Raw genomic sequence first — 18,611 nt, forward strand, 5'->3', positions numbered from 1 at the left:
GCTTTTAAGAAGGATGTAAAAAATTATTAGATGTGAAAACCAAATTATTAAAAAAAAAAAAAAAAGATTGTGAAGAATGGATGGACATTTTTTTTTTCATGATTGTGAAAATTGGACTGGAAAGATGAAGCTTGGAGGGCTGAAGCTTACAAGGACATTGAGGAATAATCAAGGGGGAATTTATTTTCTCCCTAAAAATGTAAGCTGCTTAGCACAGGGACTAGCTAGATAATGAAAAGTGGAGAATTCATGTACTGTAACTTCTGTAACATCCAATTAATGAGTAATCAGGATTGGGAGTTCATAAGAACAGAAGTCCTGAAGGTGAGATATAGAAATTGACAAATTATATTGGGATTGGGTGTGAGAAGTACTCAAATGGTCAAAAAGGGATTATGTGGGATCGATGTGAGATTTTTTCAGGGAACTTGATGGGGTTCTAGTGGCAGTCAAAAATTGTGGGAATCTTCTTTTGGTTGGTGCAGGTCCTTCATGAAAGAATTCAGGAACCCCAAGAGTTTTTAGATGGCAAAAAGGGAAGTTTATTGTTGGATGAGAAGGCAGCTTTGCTAGGAGACTGACTTCCTAGTGACAAAATCCTATTAGGGAAATGGAAGCTGGCACTGAGAAGAGAATGTCTTCACAGTGGGCACGGTCCTGGCAGCTAGGCCAAAGAGGCAAAGCATACTACTTTGGATGTTCCGCAAAAGAAGTGAGTTTAAAATTGCCCTTTAATAGGGAATCTTGAGGCTCAAGTTTCAGACTGAAAAGAAAGCCAAAGTCCCCAGGCCTAGATCTTCAATTGAATGGAAATCACTTTGAAAGCTTCTGGAATTTGGAGTTTCCTGAAAAGGGTCTGCATCCCCAAAAGATCAATGGGGTGATTTGCCTTAGAAAAAGCCCAGACAAGAGGATATGCTCTCTCTCTCATAGACTCTCTGGAGTCTGGGAGTCCCCAATCTCTCTTCTTTTGCAGATCAGAGAGACAATTTAATGAAAGGAAACACAGTTTCCCACTGAGGTGGTGATGAACTCTCATTGACGTGTTAACATAACTGATTAATATACTGAGAGAATCAGAATTGTCCAAGATGGAATTGAGGGAATTTAATTCTGCAACATATCATACCACACATTGTAAAGAGTGAAGAAAATTACAGTGATAAAAAGTTTCAAGATGAATGAAAAGAATGTACTTCAAATCTTGTGAACTTAATGCCAAATTCATCAGAAGGGCTTCTGCAGTATTCTGAATCCGTTCTCTGGAAGCCTAATGGACTTCCGCGACCTACCAGTTGATTTTAGGGTCACTGTTCTCTAACGGTCGCCTCCCAGTTTATTGTAAGCTTATTAAAAGCAAGGGATCGAGAGGGCCTGAGGGGGCCTGCACCTACCTAGTCTCAGATTTGGAGTCATGTGACCAGGATTCGGGCAAGGCCTATCTGTCACTTAAGTGGGACGGCCTAAACGGCGCCGAAATTCGGACCAGATAAGATTAACAGCCCTTGTTTGAAGGTTAAAGGTGAGCCACAAGGAGGTTCCAGCCCATCATGGTTGGAGGCCCGCCTGCCTTCCCGCCCCCTGAATCGCGGGGACCAATCACCGCACTCGCGGGGACCAATCAGCGAGCTCAGAGGGGGCTCTCTCGCGTGCAGTTTGCGGGACGGTCGCCGACAGCGGCATGTTCCGGGGCCAGCGAGCCTGGTTCTGCCGAAGCGTGAGCCAGGACCTGCAGGAGCTCTGGGGTAGGGGAGTGCGGCCTTGCGGACTGGCCAGTCCCTACTGGCCCACCCCCGTGGGGGGCCTGGGAATCCGGGAGGCACGGGTGAGGGCTCCGCAGCCTGCCTCCTGCTCACTTCGAGCCCCTCTCTCCACAGCGGCCCAAGGCGGAGTGATCTGCAACGCTCGGGAGGCGGACTTCCTGTTCAGCTGTGACGCCTCACACCCTGACACTATGAGGTATCCCTGCGCGTGGGCAGCGCACCACGTGGCTCTCCGCTACCTTCGCCCTGCGGGCCGGTGTGCCAAGTCCGGGCCACGCAGTTAGAGAGACTCCCATGAGGCATTTATTAAGCATCCCTCTATTCCGGGAACCCTAATAGAGCCAGATGACCCAAAAGCAAAAATGGGAGTTCCCACCCGCCCGAAGCTGACCTACTGAAGAATGCAACATGTCACTCATAAATAATGATGGGATACATACAAAAATACGTAGTTACGGGAGAAGGAAAGCGGGAAATACTTCCCTGTTAACTGAGGGAAATAAGTAACAGACTGTAGAAGGAAAGGGTATGGGCCGAGCCCTAAAGAAAGCTAGGGGCTCCAGTGTTTGATGAGAAAAAAAAAGTATTCCACCTGAGGAGAGAAAGGAAAGGGGGAACCTCATTTGCCGGTGCTTAGATAGTAAGATAATCCCTTGAGGCGCATGAATTGTAAAATGAATTTACAGGTCCGAAAACCTAGATTGATAAAGGTTTATTGTAGAAATTTGGAAATAAAGCTCAGTTAGAAAGACCCAGGGCCAGAGGTGGCAGTGGGTGGGCGGGAACCCTTACGGGGCCAGACCATGTGTTGGGGGAAGGGCTCCTGCAAAGGGGGCTCCTGCAAAGGGAGCTCCGTCTTGGCTCTTTTATACCTAGAAGGAGATTGGGGCAGTTCCAAGTTCTTGGCGGGCTTTTCAGATAGCTCAGATCCGGTGGGGTCTGGGGGAAACTGAGCAGATGATGGGGGCTGAGCCTAGATATTCAAAAGGATGCTTTTTGACCAGGATTTGTGAATCAAGGTCAGCCATGGGGGTTGGGCAATCAGAAAGGAATCTTAAAGGGACCTCAACTCCCATCACACCTTTAAAGAATGAGATGTCCCGGCAGCTAGGTGGCACAGTGGATAGAGCACCAGCCCTGAATTCAGGAGGACCCGAGTTCAAATCTGGTTTCAACACTTAACACTTCCTAGCTGTGTGACCCTGGGTAAGTCACTTAGCCCCAGCCTCAAAAAAAATAAAATAAAATAAAGAATGAGATGTCATTTAGAACAAAGCAGTTTGTACTTTAAACTGGGGGCACTTGGAAGTCCTTTGGCATCCAGAGGGTAATTGTGAACACATCCAGCCATTCTAGAAAGCGTTTGGAACTATGCCCCAAAAGTTCTCAAATTGTGCTAACCTTTGACCCCAGCAGCATCACTACTGGCCTTATATCTTGTTCATGGCATGGTCAGGAGGCTGATGGCACTGGATCAGAAAGTGGCAGAATAAGGTCTGAGAAGACTGTAAAGGGTCCATGTTATGAAAGACTGAACTAGAAGCAGTGAATCAGGACAGGAGGTAGAAAGCAAAAGGGGATGTGATGTCACAACCCATAGCGTCTAATGCCTGTGTACATGTATGATTTGAGGAAGTCACTCAAACTCCTGGTCTTCAGTTTCTTCTGCACAATTAGGGGTCCAGGATAAATAGGTTCTGAGATGCCTTTTAACCGTAACTCTATGACCCTGTGGATGACTCTCTGGTCATGAGCAGTCTAAAACTGAATTGGTGATTTAAAGGTTGAAATTTACAAGGAAGAAAAAAAATGTGAGGTGATTGATGGCCTAGAGAAAACATAATAAAGACAAAGAATGGATTTAGGAGTGAGATCAAGGGCAGACAGAATTTACCATCACATCAAGCTTTAAAATTGAAAGCTGTCTCAGTTACAAAGCTTGTGAGTGTAGAAGGCTATCAAGGTTTTCTTTCATCCGTGAGCATCCGTGAACCCAAGGGGAAAAAAATCATACAAAATGCTTGAATAGCTTCATGATCAAATTCTCTGTGTGGACTCAGTAGCTTGCTTCTTTCCCCTTCCCCTGAAGTATGTCCTCCTTACCTTTTCAAGGTTTGAAATTTGAGTTTAAACAAATCATTTCACCTTTCTCTTTTATTTACCAGATCTTTTCTCAAGTTGACTAAGATGTTAAATGCTTTTTATGTTCATTTTGCAAATTAAAATATTTCCCTTTTTTCTCCTAGAATATATCAAAGCTTTGATTACATGGAAGACAATGCTACAGTATTTCATGCTTATTATCTTTCAGCAATAGCCAATGCTGATATGAAAACTACAGTGTCTTTGGGTCACTATGTCCTTCCACCTGCCTGCCTGCAAAAAGGTTAGGAAAGTAAAAAGTATATAAAGGTATTAAAACATTTCAACAAGTACAATTACCCAAAACCAATCTCTTAACTGCAATGTGTTTTAAATCGCAACTTTGCTACATCTTCTTTTACACTGTTTTCTGCTAGTTTAAGATTGTTCATCACTAAATTTTCTTCTCCCATCTTATTGCAAGAAAGCTTTTCCTTATACACAAGATATGATACTGCTTATTTTTTTTTAATTTTACATTTAATTTTATTTTTTCTCAATGTAAGCAAAAAATTTTAACATTGATTTTAAAAATAACTTTTAAATTCCATTTTCTCTTCTTTTTTATCTACCCCCCTTCTTAAGAAAGCAATTTGATATAGAATATACATGTGCAGTCATGCAAAACATTTCCATATTAGCCATGTTGTAAAAGAAAATTCAGACCAAAAAAATCAAGAATAATAAAGTTAAAAAAAATTAAATATGCTTCAATCTATATTCACACTCCATCACTCTTTCCTTGGAAGTGGATAGCATTTTTCATCATAAATCCAGAAATGTCTTGGGTCATTGTATTGCTGAGAATAGCTAAGTTATACACAGTTGATCATCATACAATATTGCTGTTACCATATTTTATTCTGCTCTGCTCATTTCATTTTACATCAATTCATATAAATCTTGAAATAGAGTATGTAGGCTGTTAAAAAAAAATCATAGTTGTCAGAGAATCACATGATTCTGAAATTAACTCTTCTGTTTTCCAAGTTTTTTTTTTTTTGTTATTAATCTCAGATATATTACATTTTCTTCTATTTTCTTTCAGTTGTTTTGTTCTTTTTTTTTTTTTTTTTTGCTTTCTCACAGTGATTAATTTTTATTTGGCTTTTTTTTTTTTTTTTTTTTAGAGAGTCTATTTCTTGGGTAAGGCTTAACACTTTCTCTTCTCAACTATACATGCATACATATCTGTACCTGTACATTTATTCAGTTACTATTGTTTTTTAAAATTTAGAGCAATTGAATAATGGATTTGAGGAAGCCAATGCTCAGAGAAAACTTAATTAGTTATAATTTATTACACAAAGATAAAGTGTATATTGAGAATCTATGCCTGTCAGTGACATAGCCTCCTAGGTTCGTTTTGTTCTGACTTGGATGTGATATGGCTTATATGAAATTCAACCAGGAGCTGCTGGCCAGCTCTTAGAACTTTAGACTGACCACATGAGTAGTATCTGAACACAAGGGATTTTATACTTATTTAGATTAAATGTAAAAAAGGAGCTCTTAGCAAATTTATAGCAAGCAGATCTCAAGCACTTGTCATGAATAGAGTAGATAAAGAAACATATATATGTTAATCAGTTCTTTGGTGTTAACATTTACGGAATAATTCATTCACTTTAGCCATTTCTGCCTACATGTTTTCCCTCTATTTTCCCACTTGGCCAAATCTGATTAGACTATCTCAAAAGTGTAAAAGAAAATTTTGTTGTATCATTCATTGTTATTTATCATAGTTATATTAAAATAGCGTGATAACTGCTTTTCACTCAAACATTTGATAAGAATCAATGTAATCCCAGAATTTATCCTCCAAATCTTCATTCAGTCTGGGAGTAATTTAGAAACAAATATGAAATTTAAACCTCTGTAATCTTTTTTTTAAAAAATTGTAATCTTGTTGATCTTACATATTCAAATCTGTTTACCTACAAATTCTATAAATTGGAAGATCAGGCAAAGTTCTTAAACATTCTATGATGTAAAATTAAAAATGTTTTTTCTGAACACCATTTATTCTTTTTTACTACAGAAATAAGGAAAAAAATTGGTAATTTTATTTGGGAGCAGAACAATCATGTGATGACAGAGAAGGTAAGAATAAATGATTGTTACTTTGATTGAAACATGCACCTTTTTGTACTTTTGGGAAGAGAGTAATGATTGTTTTATTTGTGAAACCAATCTCAGCAACATATTTCATTTATTATCTTAATGATGACAATAATAATAGTAAAAGTCACAGCTAGAATTTATATAATGCTTACTATGTCTAGGGCAATGTGCTAAGCTTTTTACAAATATTATCTCATTTGATCCTTACATCCGTGGGAGACAGGTACTATTATTATCCACAATTTAAGTTGTAGAAACTGAAGAAAACAGAGGTTAAGTAATTTGCTTAGTCACATAGTTGGTAAGTGTTTAAAAACTATATTAGAACTCAGATCTTCCTGACCCTTGGCCTAAAGCTATATTCACTGTGTCACCTACCTGCCTAGGTTATTTTTATATAGATTTAATTTTTAAGTATGTTCATTCTCACTTTCCTCTCCAGGGATATGTTTCTTATAATAAAAAATAAAAAAGTATTTCAGCAAAACAAAATAATATGATGATTAAATATGTGAGCTGTTGCCATCATTGAGCTAAATGAAATTAAAAGTATTATTATTACATAATTAATCAGCTGCTCTGTTATGGTATTTATGTAGATTTGTGTAAATGTAAACAATTATATATAAGAAAACCTAAAATGTGATTATATTTATTTCACTAAGTGAGGAATACCTATATAATCCCAGTAACTCTTGGATTATATTCTTTGTAACTCTAACTCATAAATTGCATGTAGTAAATAGAAATTATATGTGATAGATGGATGGTACTTTTTTGCATGCAAAAAGTAAAAATTAGCTAAATTTTCTACTAACTTCAAACTGATTTAATCATAATTTTACTGGAACAATTTTACATTTTTTGCACTTATTTTTATCTATTGGCTTTCCTCATCCTACCCCCCCCTCATTGTTTTTCATTTGGTAATGCCTGTCTAATTTATTTATTTGTATGTATTTTAAAAAATAAAGACCCTGAAGAAATACTCTTTAATTTTTTGAAATTGTTGCTTTTGTACTTAAAAATTAAATTTTAAAAAAATTAAATTAATTTTTTACTGAGGCAAAAAATTTTTTTATCTTGCCATTTGCTAATTCAGTGCTCTCTCAGTGGAATCCTCCTTTAAGCAAAACCAAATGGCACAGCTTGCCTTTGATTCCAAGTAGATTTCTAAGAATTATTAATAAAGGGATGAATAGTAAATATCTAGACAAGGAAGTTATGAATACAGAAAGCCAGCATGGATTCATTAAGAACCAGATATAACATTAATTTTACTTCCTTTTTGAATTAGTCTGGTAGATCAAGAGGATTCAAAGGTTTGCTTAGATTTTAGCAACATATTTGAAAAAGTCTCTAATGCTGTTCTTTTGGAAGAAATGGAGATATTTGTTTCAGATGATAATAGAGTTAGGAGAGTTCAGATCTGGTTGAATGATTGGGCTCAAAGAGTAAACATTAATTGTTCTATGTCAGATTGAAAGAAGACCTAAAGTTGAATGCTTCATGGATTTGTGCCTGGTTCTTAATGATGAAAATTCTTACCAGTAATTTGTTTAAGGTATAAAATGATGTGCTTCTCAGATTTGCAGATTAACAAAGCAGAGTGGGAGAGTTAAGATATAGAGAGAGTTAAGATATAAAAAGATTTGTCTTACTTAAGTCTCTTTTTATATTATTGCACTGCGTTGTTTCTTAGCATTGTAGTAATTTAAAAGTACAAATGAGGTTCAGTTAACATTACATCCTATGCTCTTAACATCTTTTTTTCAATAAGTACCCCCTATCCATTCTCAATATCAGTAATATCTCATTGTGCATTAAAATATTATTTTTAGTAACAAAATAGGTAAAATATTTTTATCATTCCTCTTTGGCAGTGCCTGATTTTTTCATTTACAGTAATACCAATGCATAGCAATAAATTATATTGAAATTAGTGTGGAGCATCCTATCATAAATATCCTTTTTTTGTTTTTAAAAAAATAATTTTTCTCTTCCATTATGCCCCTTCTTAACTGAGTAATGAAAAAACAGACTCCCCCCCTAAAAAAAATACATAAAGATTTTGAATTTTAATGAAGTAAATGTCACATTTTATATTTAGGTTAAAAAAATCATCTTCTTAAATTGGAGATGACATAGCTAAACAATAATTCATCTGAAAAAGATTTGGAAATTCTTGTAGATTGCAAGCTCAATATGAGTCAATACTATGAGATAATAGCCAAGAAAGCTAGTTTAAGTTGGGGCTTTATTAATTGAAGTGAGAGGGTACAGAACTAGGGAAGGGACAGCCCTGCTATATATACTCAGCCCTAGTCAGATTATTTTTGGATTACATGTTCTTTTGCAGGTCCTGCATTTTAGGTAGGACTGGTAAATTAAGGATAGTGATGATACCTCAAGAACATGCCATATGAGGAAAGAGTCAGGCATGTTTAAATGGGAATAAAATAGTCATAGAGGAGATGTGATAGCAAATATTTGAACTGTTGTCAGGTGGAAAACAGACTAGACTTGTTCTGCTTGGCCCTAAAGGGAGAAACCAGAAATGATGGGTAGAAGGTTCAAAGAGACAAATTTAGGCTTGATAGAAGTAAATATTTTCTAATAAAAAGAATGGAATGGATTGCCTGCAGAGAGAGTAATGGATTCTCCCCATTGGAGATTTTTGATTAAAGACTGGGTGACTACTTTCTGGGATGTTATAGGGGGCATTCTCATATGTTATTAGATTTTTTATTTAAAACATTTTACTTTTGTTTTAAGAAAGTATAGTAGTTAAGACATCTGTGAATTATCTTTTTACACAACTTATTTGTCTATCCATAGCCCGATGAGGTCAAGCCAAGTGAAATAAAGACTCTCAGGAAAAATACTGAATTATCAAGACAACCTGAAAAAGATCTGTATATAAGGTATTATATTTGTCACTACTCATTGATTATTGAGATAATTATTTTAAAAATACAAATTAGTGATCCTACTTGAAGTTATAGAGAGTGGAATGGTGAATGGAAGGTGAAATTTACAATAATTTATTTCTTGAATGTCTAGATAAATTACTGAAAGACTAATAGTACAACTATAAAATTTAATTTTCTGTATTTCTTCATCAATTAATTTATTCAACAAGCATGCTGTATTATGGAACTAAAAAGTTTTATTAGGATACAAGATTATAGCATAGAATTGTTAGTTAAAAAAAGAATTAGGAAAAAACTAGATTTTTATTTGTTTTTAAATGGAGCTGTCATATTTTGAAGCCTAGACACTACAAAAATACCATCTTACTTATAGCCCAACCCCAAATCATTGTTCTCTTGCTTATTGAGATCATAAAATTTGATTCCTCTTTTGACTAATTTTAAAAAGGGCCCACCCAGTGTTGAAGCCTGTTTGGTAAAAGTCAACAGGAGAGAGAAACTGCAATAATTTTAGTAGGGGGGGGAAGAAAAAATAAAGAAAAAAATTAAGGTATAATCAGAAGAGAAAATAAATGCAATTTTTAGGAATTTAAGAGGAATAATTAGGTAAAAGAGCAGTAGCCCAAGTAAGGAAGGATGCAAAGACCCTGTCTTCAGTTCTACATAGAGCTATTCTGTGTGAAATCACCAGGGGGCGCAGTTGCAGCACAGATAAAATCTGGGTTGTAGTTACACTCCAAAAAGTCTCAGATCCCAAGAGTTTACCAAGAGGAAAAGATTTGTGAAGAGGTCATTCTGACTTTTATTGTTATGGCAGAAGAGAAATTTATTTTGCTTGAATTAGCTGATAATTTTGCAAATGTTTTGTTTTAGTTGTTGGGAAACATATACCTGTGGTTCCCATTTTCTATGAGCAATGTTATTCATTCTTGGAGGAATTTAAATGAATCTTATTTTTAGCCATTTAATATTCCTTAATATATTTCAAGAAGACTAATATTTTTCTTCTTTTAAAAATTTTTAAAACTGAAAAATTTTTAACTTTTTTTTTTAAAATTTGAGTTCCAAATTCTCATCCTTCCTCCTGCCCCTCCCCTCCTTGCCCTCCTAGAGAAGGCAAGCAATAAGATAGTGAATTTTATACATGGGAAATCTTGGAGAGTTTTTTCACATTAACTCTGTTGTAAAAGAAAACACATATAACCTAAACAAGAAAAATAAAGAAAGTTTAAAAACAATGCTTCAGGCAGTATTCAGTATTCAGCATATCAGATCAGGCAGTATTAATTCTCTCTGTAGAGATGGATAGTATTTTTCATTATGGGAAGACTAGCTTTTTAATTAAATTTTAATATTTATATTATTGTGGTCAGATTCATAGAATTTTTAGTTGGTTTTCAAAACTTCCAGTGAAAAGAAACTCATTAAAGGAAGGACATTCTTGTTCCAAAAAGAACAAATTATTTTCTCTGGAATAGTAGAGAGTATGTTCTTGTTAATAAAGAATAAGCATTTGTAGGTTATTTAGCTTTTGAAAGTATTAGAATTCAATTAAATATACAAGAAAAAAAACCACATTCACCATACTTTTTAAATTTGTTTAAAATGTCAAAAGACATTTTAAAATCTTATTCAGAATGTTGAAGTTATTAGATAATGATGCATAGAGAAGCTAATTAATAAAGTTCTCATTAATGAATGCTGAATAAGTTTTCAGTTTTATGTTTTTATTATAAAATATGCAACAATTTCTGAAGTGTATTTACTGTCCCTGCCTCTGTTTTGGAGTATTTGTCATTAATCTTTTGCGTAAAATTCCATGGAAAAATGAACTAACTCTCTTAATACATTCCAAGTATACTTTTAAAAGTATGGAGCTAAATAGCTCATGACCAAAAAAGTACTTCCTTAAACTCTTAACTTTGTAAGAATGATTGCTAGGAGCACAACAGATAATACATAAATATTGTTTTGCTCAATAGGACTTAAGTTCAGAACAGTGAGCCACTGAAGCTATCATATGCTAAATTTAAGTGAAGTGTTCTAGTTTTTTTTTTTTTTAAGTCTGAGTAGAATCCAGAAAAAGAAATACAAATTGTAACATTTCGGGCTTTGCCCTGTATATTTCATTTTGCAGCACAAAAAAACATTTCTCAAGGACTCCAGTTACAGGAAAACAACTATATTATCCTCTTCAGAATTATCCAGTGAATAACATGGTAACAGGTAAAAAAAAAAAAAAAAAAAAAAAAAAAAAAAAGAAAGAAAGAAAAGTTTAAACAGATTTCTATAGAGGAGATACAAGTGATTAAGTTGTAGGATGAAAATATAATATAATGGGGGGCAGAGCTAGGTGGTTCAGTGGATAGAGCACCAGCCTTGAATTCAGGAGGACCTGAGTTTAAATGTGATCTCAGACACTTAACACTTCCTAGCTGTGTGACCCTGGGCAAGTCATTTAACCCCAGCCTCAGGGAGGAAAAAAAAAAAAGAAAGAAAAGAAAATATAATATAATGCATCAGTAACTTGGCAAATCAAGCCCATTATCTTTCATTCATAGAAATGGAGCCACGGAGCATAATTCCTACTCAGATACTATGCTTAGTTGATAATTAATAGTATTAGTTGACTAACAATAGGCAGTAATAGTTGTTGAGTTTTTTTTGGTTCAGACCTGTGATTTCTTTGATGTAGGAAATTTCTAGTGAGGAAATACAATTCCCTCTATCTATCAGTGCAAGTATGAACTTATAGTGCTTAGTTTATAATCTTAGAGAGTTACCTAAGAGACCATAACATGGAGACAGAACCTAGGTTTTCCTTATTCTATCTATCCACCACTCCAGATAACCTCTCAAGAAACTCAAATTGTGGAAGAAATAGAAGCCCAGCAGCTCCCAAAGCCAACTTCAAATAGTAGCTGATAGGATCATACTATTGAGAAAGGGAAAATAGTGAGTGAATAGGGTTAAGAGGGGACATTAATTTTTTTTCAGATTAAAATTTTTTATTATGAACTTAACAAACATGAACATTTCAGTATACAACAACAAAAAAGAGGATTGTGTATAACACTGAATTTGTTCTATACAGTTTTAAAAAAACATAATTGAATTTAACAGTGACAAAATTGCTTTATGTTCCCTTCTGAATTTTTTTCTTCTGTGTATTTTTAAAATATTTTTGATTCCTATTTTCTTTCCTTTTTTGTATCTTTATTACTACCTAACAAATCACTCCTTTCTCACCCTGAAGAAACCATCTCTTATTACAGTAAGCAATAGTCAAGCAAAACAATTAAACAAATTGGCCATATCTGAAAATGTATGCCTCATTCTGCACCCTTACTATATAACCTTTTTACCAAAAAGTGTGTGCTGTGCTTCATCATCAATCTTCTGAAATTGTAATTGGTCCCCATATTGATCAGACTTCTATATATTTTTTCAGAATTATTTTACATTTCACACTTGTGGTTGTCATGGAAATTGTTCTCTTGTTTCTGTTTATGGAAGGTAACACAGCCTAATGGTAGCCATGTTCTTCCATGATACTGCATTTATTAAAATATATATATTTTCAGTAGAATTGGTTGGCTTAGAAAAATCTTGGCTTCCTGGATGTTCAAAGGTGATAAATTATATCTAAAGAAAGATCGATGAAAGACATTAATATTGATATTTCATTTAAGACACGAAGTAAGATTTAGAGATGTGCTACTATGCCTCATTCTTCATTGCTGGATAAAAAGAAGATCTGCGCTATTACCCCCTTCCCAACCGCACCCCCCACACCACCATCACTGTCTCTGCCACCAAAATAAAGTCAAATATAATTCTAGAAAATAGTTGGCTATCACACAAAGATATAAATCTAATTATTTTATTCAGCCTGGAGTTATCTATGTGATAGAGCAAATAGAATGTTGAATTTGGAGTCAGAAAGATCTGAGTTCAAATACAGCCATAAAACTTTAACATATTTAACATGTATTGGTCAACCTGCCATTGTTGGGGGGGGTGGGGAGGAGAGGAAAAATTAGAACAAAAGGTTTGGCAATTGTCAATGTTGTAAAATTACCCATGTATATATCTGGTAAATAAAAACTATTAATGAAAAAAATTACAGCCATAAACACTAACAGTATGATCCTTAGCAATTCACAACCTCTTGGTGCCTCAGTTTCCTCATGTGTAAAATGGGGATAATAATAGCACCAATGTTCTAGGATTATCGTGAGGATATTTCAAATGCTATTATTGTTGTTATTATTATTACTATTGTTATTGTTTATGAGTTTGAAGGAAAACTTTCTTATTTTTATGTATGTATACATTAACAAATAATTCTTTACCTCCTTGCATTTGTATTTTTGTATTCAACTTTTAAAAAATCCACTTTTGGGAGTGGGAAAGGGGATTGGAAAGAGCTTTTAGTTAGATGCTTTTAATTTCTTCATTGGCAAGTTATGGTTCTTTGATCAATCAGTCAAAGAACAAGCATTTACAGATGCCTGCAATGTGTTAGAGATACAATGACAAAAAAGGAGAGATCTAGTCCCTGTCCTGAAGCTGCTCACATTCTTTTAGGGGAAATGACACTTAGAAACAGGAAAATACAAAATACCAGGTAAAGACAAAGGAATGAGAGGAGAGAGCTCTCGAGTACCTGGAGGGTGGAAGGGAGAGACCAGGAAAAGCTTCCTATTTAAGGTGACATTTGAGTTGAGACTCCAGGCAGAGAGATGGGATTCTAAGGGGTAAAGGTGAGGAAAGAGTTCATGATGGATAGATATGAAGGAGCAGTCACCTGGGCAAGGATTCTTGTCCTGTACAGGGAACAAGAGCAGGCCGGCCTGCTTTGCTTTACTGGATTAGAGAATAGAAGAAGTATTATACTTATATGTGTTAAAACAACAATATATGTAATAACTGAATGTTTTTATTTCAAAGCTGTGTTGTTTTTCTTTCCTTCCTTTTTTCATCCTCCCTCCCTTCTTTTCTTCCTTCCTTTCTTCCTCCCTCATTGTCACTAATTCCATTGCTTCCCACCTTCCATCCTCAAATAATTCAGCTTGGTTTTCAATAAACTTTCAGCACCTACTATGTTCCAGGCACTGTGCTAAGCCCTGGAGATACCAAAAGAGACCAAAAAAAAATTGCTGCCCCAAGAAGCCTACTTTGAATGGAGGAGAAAACATACAAACAAATATATACAAAGTAAGCTATGTAAAGGATAAATAGGACATAATTAACAGAGAGAAGATACTGAAATTAAGAGGTTTAAGGAAGGTTTCCTCAGAAGATGGGATTTTAGTTGGAACTTAAAAGAAGCCAGGGAGGTCAGTAGTCAGAGAGGAGAAGGAATTCCAGCCATGGGGAAAAACTAGAGAAAATACCAGAGCTGAGATGGAGTGTCATGTTTGTGGAAAAGCCAGCAAGTGAATTTCACTGGATTAAAGTGTACATACTGAGGAATAAAGTGTAACCAGACTAGAAAGGGAGGAGGGGGAGAGATTGTTGTGTCCTGCCTTCTAGAGCCCCCAAGTTGGGGTAACACTACGTACCATTGCTTTCTAGAACCCCACACCGGGGTGATTAAATATACCTTCCTAGTGGAGAAGTGATGAGGCAGGACTCCTGAGGATGGAAAAATGGAGTAACAAAACAACTCTGAGCACGTAGGACCATATAAACAACTTGCTAATGTATGTAGTTTGCCACCTGATATCACTCTTCCACCTGCTATCACTCTGCTTCAATCTCCACACAGGTTGTCACTGGCCCCTGACTCCTCAGGAAGGCCGAGATCCCGTAGGGGAAATGGGGAGCCGAACCAGACACTGTCAGTAGGTTCCCTCGGAGCTGAAGGGTATTATACTTCACTCAGAGTTTCCCCTCTGACTGTGACCCTCTACACTAGATTATGATGAGGCTTTAAGTGCCTCCCAAAAATTGTATTTGAGTCTAGAGAATAATAGGGAGCCACTGGAGTTTTTTAAGGAGAGGTGTGACTTGATCAGATCTGCATATTAAGAAACTCACTTTAGTAGCTGAATGGAAAATGGCTTGGTATGGGGAAAGACTTGATATAGTCCCCCTCACCCCAGAAAGTAGTAACGAATCATGTGGTTTTAAGGGCCCTCACTTAGAGGGGTGGCAGATGAGAGATGGAGGTATGTAAGAGAGATGTTGCAAAGTAAATTTGTCAGGTCATGGCAACAGCTTGCTTCTGAGGGGTGAGAGAGTGAAGAATCCAGAATGACTTCTAACAGGACTGGGAGAATGGTGTTGCCCTCTATAGTATAGGAAGATGGGGATGGAGAGAGTTAAGGGGGAAAGATAAGAGTTCTGTTTGGAACATAAGGAGTTGGAGATGCAATACTGGAGGTCAGGAGAAAGATTGGGGCAGGATAGGTCGACTTGAGATTCTTCAGCATAAAGATAGTAATTAAGTCCCATGGAGTTGATGAGATCCCCAAGTGAAGTAGTTTAGAGGGAGAAGAGAAAGAGACCCAGGACAGAATCCTGAAGGACCCCTGTGGTGAGGATCCAGCCAGGGAGACAGAAGTAGTCAGAGAAGTAAGGGGAGGACCAAGAAAAAGGTGAAGAGTCAAGTGTCCGGGGCTGCAGAGAGGAGAAGGAGAATGAGGGTGGTGGAATGGTAAGCCCAGAAAAGAGTGAGAGAGAGTGGAAGATCTATCTGTAGAGAACCTTTTTGAGGGCCAGAATACAAAGGGCAGAATAGAAATAGGATGATAGACACATTGCTTATAATAAGCATAGGCAAGCAAGCAAATTCACACATTTGCCACCTCCAAAAATATTCTTGAGTCTGTTGTGCTCAGCACAGTTCCTGGCCCATGGTAGGCTCCTAATTAATGCTCATTTCCCTCTTTTCCTACCTCTCCTCTTTTCTTACATCTAACCCCCAACTGTGTACTCAGCCGTCCAGTGACACTGGACTTCTTTCCATTCATCAAACAACATTCCATCTCGAAGCCTTTCCTGGTCCTTCTTAATGCTGGGACTTCCCTATGATGATTATTTCCAACTTATCCAGTATCTGTCTGGTTTGTACATAGTCATTTGCATGCCTTTTCTTTCCTTCATTAAACTTCCCCATCTGAGCAATTTCATGCTAAAACTGGAATCTTACCTTCATTTCTAAGCCACTTTTCATTTATCCTAACTCAAAAGGAACAAAAAGATTGGGGGAGGGGGGGAAAGGAAGCCTGACACTTCAAATATAGTTTTCCCTCTGTAGGTTATGTCTCTATTGATACAATGAAGAAATTCCTTGGGGAGCTACATGACTTCATTCCTGGAAGCTCGGGATACTTGGCATATCATGTTCAAAAAGAAATCAACCTCTTTTCTGCTGTAAAAAATAAATTGAAGAAAAAATGTTAAGTTGGATTATCCTCTGCTCATCTATTTTCTATAAAATGTTACTAAATTAAGCATTGTTTAATATTACCAATCTTATCTGTAAATTACACTTTCTTTTCTTCAACTTCAATTTAGAACTTTTTCTCCTTAGAAAATTTAGAATCATTTTGGTCTGATAAAGCTCTGTAGCAGATTATTTTGCCTTAATTTGTGGCATTGAGCAAACAAATTATAAAATTTACATTTTTGTGTGTAGTTGTTATTGAAATGTCCATCCCATTATAAGTCTTATATTTACCCTTTTCAGTAAACGTGTGTCTTTTGGCTTAAAATTTCTATATAGTAAGTTTATTGCTGCTAAAACTCCATAAATGTGAACATGCTTCTGAGAATTCAATTTTACATAAGGTATTATGGAATACTATAGTAAATTTTGAACTAAGAAAGAATAATGAGGGGCATCTAGGTGGCGCAGTGGACAGAGCACCAGCCCTGAATTCAGAAGGACCTGAGTTCAAATATGGTCTCAGACACTTAACACTTCCTAGCTGTGTGACCCTGGGCAAGTCACTTAACCCTGATTGCTTCAGCAAAAAAAAGGAAGAAAGGGAGAAAAATAAAGAATAATGATTTACTTTTTTGCTAAAAATTGAATAGTGTTTAGGAATTGATGTATAAAAAATATTAAACTTAATATTGTATAATTATGGCCTAGTTTGGCACCATCACCCTCTCAAACTTGTCTCTTTAGAGTCATTTCTTTAATATTACTATATCTTTCCAGAGTTTTAAAAAACCCCAGATTTATTCATGTCTGGGTCAGGCTTTCTTAACAGGTGTGTGTGTGTGTGTGTGTGTGTGTGTGTGTGTGTGTGTAACTTGCACTCCTTTGGCATAAAGTCTGTGGATGCTTCTCAGAATAGTATTTTTAAATACATAAAATAAAATACATAGGATTACAAAGGAAACTAAAGGTTATAATGTTTTTTGTGTGTCAAGATTCATGGATCCCTATTAAGAATCCCTGGCTTAGTTAGGCAAGTCTCTTATATAGAGAGATACCACTGCTTATTAAACTGATGCTACCTATAGAATTAGCTAAGAAACATGTACCAGGATCTGGACCTATGAATTTACAAAATAATTTTATTTAGTCAAAATAGATTAGAAGAATAGAAAAATTGAAAAACTATCTTAACATAAGTATTGAGAACTTATCTCTGATGGTTTGCCTAATTTTACAAATATCTATATAGTTATATAACTTTTAACTTATAGTTAAACAATTTATAATAAGCTTATTGCAAATAAATAACTTTCTTGGATCATTTTACTATGTATAGCTTCCTTAAAAATATTTCCTAGTCACAGTAAATTTGAGGGCATACATCTGATTGTTCTGACAATATTTAAAAAAGCACACCTTCGTTCAGATGTTAAAAACTATTCTTGGAAATTACAAATAATACTAATACCAGGTAATGTGTATCCAGGTTTCTTGGGAGTATTTAGCATTCAGGAATGAGTGTCTTAGATTAAAAAGCTCAACTGTTCCTCCAACATCAATGTGTGTATATAGAAAAAGGTCAGAAATGACATATTCTTGGAATACTGCCAGCCAAGAAATGAAATGGGCAGGTCTAATGATTCACAATGATAACTTATTGTTGATTTAATGAGATAAAAAACACCAGACTCTCAGCTATTATTCCATTCTCTCTTATTTCCTCTAGTGAGTGTAATGGATGTTGTATCTCCCTCTTAAAACATTCTGTATTTGCAAAACTGCTAGTCTGTTGCTTTCATAAACTCTTACTGCCCTTTGTTCATCTCCTCTTGGCATCAAGTATAGTCATCCCACAGCACTCCCTAATTCTAATTTTATAAGAAAATAGTTGCCATTTCTATTGGTGGCTGGGCTTTTGGTTTAAAAAAAAAATGCTGATTTGTGAAGAATAAAAGACTTCAGAACTTATCATTTTGCAGGTTCCTACTTTTAAGGCAGAGATCTCAGGCTTTGCATATGTAAAACTTCGGCAGATATGTAACATTGGAGTTATGTGAGTTTTACACTAGTTGGGCCCCCGGCCTTTGCCATAAAAGGATTATAGATTTTGTTTTTTTTGGAAGGAGGAAAGTGGCCTCACAAGATACCTCTGGCTTATTTTCCCACCCTAGAAACATTAGTACCCAGCTTGTGTCTACCAAAAAATCTGACTTGTGCTGCCGTCCAAGAAAACTAGAAATGGTAATAGTT

The 18,611-nt window shown here is 35.8% G+C and overlaps 1 protein-coding gene across 2 annotated transcripts; it reads left to right on the forward strand.

The window, feature by feature from the left end:
- Positions 1-1,586: 1,586 nt before the first annotated feature.
- Positions 1,587-16,975, forward strand: TERB2 (telomere repeat binding bouquet formation protein 2). 2 transcript variants are annotated; one of them, XM_074289532.1, is made up of 7 exons: positions 1,587-1,745; positions 1,878-1,959; positions 4,010-4,149; positions 5,947-6,008; positions 8,868-8,953; positions 11,100-11,188; positions 16,230-16,975. In XM_074289532.1, exons 1-7 carry the CDS (start codon positions 1,682-1,684, stop codon positions 16,373-16,375), a joined length of 669 nt encoding a protein of 222 aa, XP_074145633.1. In that variant the 5' UTR covers positions 1,587-1,681; the 3' UTR covers positions 16,376-16,975. The 2 variants fall into 2 exon arrangements, with proteins under 2 accessions (XP_074145633.1, XP_074145632.1); XM_074289531.1 differs by having other exon boundaries at positions 1,587-1,959; positions 16,230-16,953.
- Positions 16,976-18,611: the final 1,636 nt, after the last annotated feature.

The sequence above is a fragment of the Sminthopsis crassicaudata genome, chromosome 2 (assembly GCF_048593235.1).
Source record: "Sminthopsis crassicaudata isolate SCR6 chromosome 2, ASM4859323v1, whole genome shotgun sequence".
NCBI lineage: Eukaryota > Metazoa > Chordata > Mammalia > Dasyuromorphia > Dasyuridae > Sminthopsis > Sminthopsis crassicaudata.

Bases quoted from the DNA above. Each gene is read 5' to 3' on its own strand.
- TERB2 (XM_074289531.1), top strand. From the start codon at position 1,682: ATGTTCCGGGGCCAGCGAGCCTGGTTCTGCCGAAGCGTGAGCCAGGAC. The intron at 4,150-5,946 runs GTTAGGAAAGTA...TTTTTACTACAG, and splicing joins ACCTGCCTGCCTGCAAAAAG to AAATAAGGAAAAAAATTGGT. The intron at 6,009-8,867 runs GTAAGAATAAAT...GTCTATCCATAG, and splicing joins ATCATGTGATGACAGAGAAG to CCCGATGAGGTCAAGCCAAG.